The 4,878-nt window shown below is 45.4% G+C and overlaps 1 protein-coding gene across 1 annotated transcript in view; it reads left to right on the top strand.

Moving 5' to 3' along the window:
* The window catches only part of Wwc2 (WW and C2 domain containing 2), a 160,048-nt gene that overhangs the window by 86,393 nt on the left and 68,777 nt on the right, over positions 1-4,878 (top strand). The window contains exons 3-4 of the mRNA XM_021218885.1: positions 2,094-2,297; positions 3,454-3,530. Of these exons, the coding sequence (XP_021074544.1) occupies positions 2,094-2,297; positions 3,454-3,530 (281 nt within the window). The remainder of the gene's footprint in view (positions 1-2,093; positions 2,298-3,453; positions 3,531-4,878) is intronic.

The following is a 4,878-nucleotide window of genomic DNA, read 5'->3' as shown; positions in this document are numbered from 1 at the left end:
AGAGAGAGAGAGAGAGAGAGAGAGAGAGAGAGAGAGAGAGAGAGAGAACGAACTTGTTAGGCAAGCACTTGCAGTGACCTACACTCCTAGCCCTTCAGTCCACTTTGTTAAGGTGCACCTAACGATAAGCGACACCTGTTTACACTACACAGCTCTTGAGTTCTAACAGGTATATATCATGTAACCTTTGTACTAACCACGAGATGGCATGTTTCTGTCCCCTCAGAAAGGACGTTTGTCTTTCTCTATAGTGAGTAGCATGGCCTTCCAGATAGCCATGGGTCAGTTTCTGTCTTTAGTCTTGATTTGCTTTTGGTCAGGATAAATGTTTATAAATAGTTATACACTGAGCGCTGTTTGGATCTAAAAGTCATCTTTTGTTTGTATCTTTTCTTCTTATTGCCAAGTGGTGTTTATTGTATGGCTGTATGTACCAAAAATTAAATACTACGGTGGGTGGCCTTTGTCTGCTGTGAATAAAAAAAAAATTTTTTTTTTTTTTTTTTTGGTTTTTTGAGACAGGGTTTCTCTGAGTAGACCAGGCTGGCCTTGAACTCACTCTGTAGACCCGGCTGGCTTCAAACTCAGAAATTCGCCTGCCTCTGCCTCCCAAGTGCTGGGATTGAAGGCGTGCACCACCACGCCCGGCCTTAATAAAGATGTTTATTCAGGTATTTCTATGACTATACATTCTCGTGGTTCCTGAGTAAATGAGTTGCTGTGTGACAGTAAGCTGAGTGTTTATGAAACAGTTGTTGCCTTGGACATTTGGAGCCACAATGAATGAGATCGTAGTTGCTTCACACTCCCTCTAGCATCTTAGTACTGGCAGTTTTAAATTTTGATCTTGTAAAAATTCATTCTTATTATTGTCTTGCCTGCATGTGTCTGCCATGTGAGTGCAGTGCTGGTGGAGACCAGAAGAGGGTCTGTAACTGGAGCTGAAAAATGATTGAGTCACTGTGTGGGTGGTGGGAATGGAACCAAGGTCCCCTGTAGCAGCCAGCGCTCTAACCATTGAGCCATCTCTCCAGCCCCATAAGTTGTGATCACTTACAACGTGTGGTGCGGATGCTTCATAGTTTAACATGCACTTCACCAGTGGTAGGAGCCTCTTCACCTCCTTTCCAGCCAAAAATGTATATTCTTTGTGACTTGTCAGTGCAGACCTTTTGAGGTGGGCTCTTAGCCAACCTGCACTAGCCTCCTGAGGCTTCACAGATGCCACACTTTGCCCTGTCAGCCATGTTTACCCCACAGCCTGACACCAGCACATGGCAGCTCCTTTTCCCCATATTGACAAATACATTTATTGTAAAATAAAAGGGCGAGAGTGACCCCTCTCAGGACCCATGTTCCATTGGCAGGGATTATTATCGGATTGGAGAATTTTACAGTCACTAAAGGATTTTCTCCTCAGAGCAAGAGCAAGGTGGCTTCGGTATTAAATTTTCTAATCTACCACAGGGTTACTGATATTTTTGGTAAAATAATAAAAAATAGATTTATAGAAAAATTACATGCCCACAGAGAAATGTAAGTCCCAATATTTATAGATTCAACAGATATGTAATAACCGAATAAAACTGCTGCTAAGAGTTAAACATTCTTAAGATTTTTCGCTGTCTATTTATTGCTGTGAATTTGCGGACCAGAGATGGTCTGTGGCCAAGGCTAGTAGTACTCAGGTGACGGTACAAGGACAAGAATCCTGTGTTAGGTCAGCGTGGCCTTCAGAAGGCCATGTCATCTGGCTCAGAGTATCCGCGGCCTTGGATGCTGATGATAATTTGGATCTTGTTTTGGGGGGATAATGGGGAGCCAGAGAATTCTCAAAAGGATGATGTGATGGGTGAAGTCTGTGCGACGGGCTTAGAGTTGCCATACACTGTTGTCAAGGATCGTAGATGAAGGGGCAAGGGGTGGCTTCGGAGTAAATAAAGAGCCACATGCAAGTTTTAGACAAGTCACTTCTTAGCCGTTTCTAGCAGATGCTTAAGTGGATACAAGAATCTAAAGTGGCTAGTCCCTCGGTGAGTAATCCTACAAACACAGTGAGACCCCAGCACAAATCCCCACTGCTGTCTTTTCAGAAACCACACAGATTGAGGATCCGAGGAAACAGTGGCGGGGCGAGCAGGAGAAGATGCTCAAGGACTATCTCTCCGTGGCCCAGGACGCACTCAGGACGCAAAAGGAGCTGTACCACGTGAAGGAACAGAGGCTGGCGCTGGCCCTCGATGAATATGTGCGGTTAAATGATGCCTACAAGGAAAAGTCAAGCTCTCACACAAGCCGTGAGTTCTGGTCACACTCCACAGCTGAAGGTGGGATGGGGAGGTGACAGTCACTTCCCTCCTAGGCAAGAACTCCTCACCATGGAAATGAGGGGCGGGGCGCCTGGGAAATGCCCCACCCCACTCGAGGTGCAAGCTCCCCACTTGGGCTTGGACAAACCTTCTTTTTCCTGATGCTTCTGCCTGGTTGCCTTTTGTTTATGAGAAAATGTCTCTGTCAGAACAAGCAAAGGAGGCCAGAGCCCGTGTCACACATAGTTCTGAACCGCCCAGTTTGGGTGCTCAGAACTGAACTCAGATCCTTTGAGAGCACAAAACACCCTTTGCAGTCCAAATTTGAGTCATTTAAAGGGGACTCTCGCTCACTGTCGTTACAAGGGAGGGGCTGGGAGTGTTGGGACTCATCCCTCAGTCCCTTGTATTCATGTGTCAGTCATCTGGAGCAGGCCTGATTTAAAGAAGCAGCTCTGATGGACTCAGAAGTTATAAGGAGCTGCAAAGCAGAGTTCATTAAGGACCCAGTAGTTAGTTACTTACTTACCTGTTGTTGTTGTTGTTGCTTTGTTTGTTGGTGTGACAAAGGCTTGAAGAGCCAGACCTGGTAGCTCATGCCAGTAATCCTTGCATTTGGAAGGCTGAGGCAGGAGGATCCCTGCAGCTTTGAGTCTAGCCTGGGCTCCATAGTAAGACCCTGGTTTTAAAAAGAAAATAGGTTTGAAGTAAGCACGAGGAGAACCTATCTCCTAAAAGAAAAAAGAAAACCAGATCCATAAAAGAGCACAAATCTTGGCTCTGTGTGTGTGTGTATGTATATATGCGTGTGTGTGTGTGTGTGTGTGTGTGTGTGTGTCTGTGTGTCTGTGTGTGTGTTAGTGTGTTGCAGGAACCAGGACGGGCCTCGTGTGTGCTGGGCACCTGCTGGACCACTCACGATTTATTTTAAGCCAGGATCTCACTAAGTTGTTTAAGCTGCCTTTGAACCTTCCCTTTAGCCCAGGAAGACGTGATTCTGCCTCAGCCTCCCGTCCAACTGGGGTCTCAGGCCCGGCTGGGATGCCACGTCCAGCCCATGAGCATTACTTGTCAAACGAGTAAATTCTAAGCTTACAATTGCTGCAATTTATAAGTAATACTTTCTTTTTTCTCTCTCTTAAAGTCTTCTCAGGGTCTTCATCTAGCACCAAATATGATCCTGATATTTTAAAAGCCGAGATCTCCACCACGCGATTAAGGGTAAGATTGCTTTTGTTGTAGTTCACGATTGAGCAAGTGCGTCATGAAGAAGCATGTGTGGGCAGCTCCCTGCTTTGTCTCTGCAGGAACTTCTTCACTCTGCCCCACTGGGTAGTTTCCTCCTTCGTTTGAAGTTTGGATTACTTTAGTCTCCCATCCGAGTTCTAACCAGACCTGACCCCGCTTAGCTTCAGAGATCAAATGAGATCTGGTACCCTCAAATAGTATGGCCATAGCCTGGGATTGCCTTTGTTGCTGATGTTGGCTTTTCTTATTAGCAGTTAATGTATGCAAGGGAACCCTTGCATCCTGATCATTTACTAAACCCCTCTGTCTCCTAAGCTGCTTTGTTCTTTTATCAGATGTCCTGGTATTTTAAAAAAGTGCCTGCAACTTTCACTACCTTGGCTGTCTGTCCTTCCTCCTCAGGAAGGATTATCTCCTGATCATTGCTCTAGTTATTTTGATATGGCTGTGAATACTGATCTGGTTTATCTTGATTGGGGGATCATATAGGCCGTGCATGAACAAACTACCTCATATTTAATAAATATCAGGGCCGTGAGGTACATTCCCATCATAACTGCAAACGCTGCTGCGTCCTCTCACATTGTCCCTCACAGCCATTCTCCCTAGAAGGCCCGCCTGCCTTACTAGCACGGAGCCTCATGCCTTCTTGGCATTTGTGAAGCCCGGGTGCTCCCAGGACATTACTTCAGGATTCTTCCACATCTACATCTATGGTCACGTTTAAAGTTACGGAAGTGCTGCCTTGGCAGGCAGAGACGTGTGCGTCCTTATTCCAGGTTCTGACCACTAGTAACTAGGCCTGTATGTACACATCATACATGGTTTTTGGTGCAGACATGTACACTTTTTTTATGTTTGTTTTTGGAAACAGGGTTTCTCTGTAGCCCTGGCTGTCTTAGGACTCACACTGACTAGACTGGCCTTGAACTCACAGAGACTCCCTGCCCCTGCCTCTGTCCCCCAAGAGCTTGGATCAAAGGTGTGTGCCACCACTGCCCATCTCCGTGTATACCTTTTTGATAGAAGAGTGGAATTGGTTTGTCAGAATGAACACATCTTTTAGTAGGGCTAGCTTAGCAAGCCTGTACCTCGAAACAAACAGACAAGCAAGCTGACCCACCCCCTCCCTGTCTTCTGGTGGATGTTGCCAGGGTTTCAACCACTCTTGCTCCCAAATATTTGCATTAAGGCTCTAAATCACTTAATACATATGACTTTTGCTTACACCCCATAGATTTTGAATTTTTACTATCATGTGCTTCCAAATATGGTGCTTCATTTTCAAACACCTGGAGATTTATTATTATTATTATTATTA

The sequence above is a fragment of the Mus pahari genome, chromosome 19, assembly GCF_900095145.1.
Source record: "Mus pahari chromosome 19, PAHARI_EIJ_v1.1, whole genome shotgun sequence".
NCBI lineage: Eukaryota > Metazoa > Chordata > Mammalia > Rodentia > Muridae > Mus > Mus pahari.
This window is presented reverse-complemented; position numbering and strand designations above follow the sequence as displayed.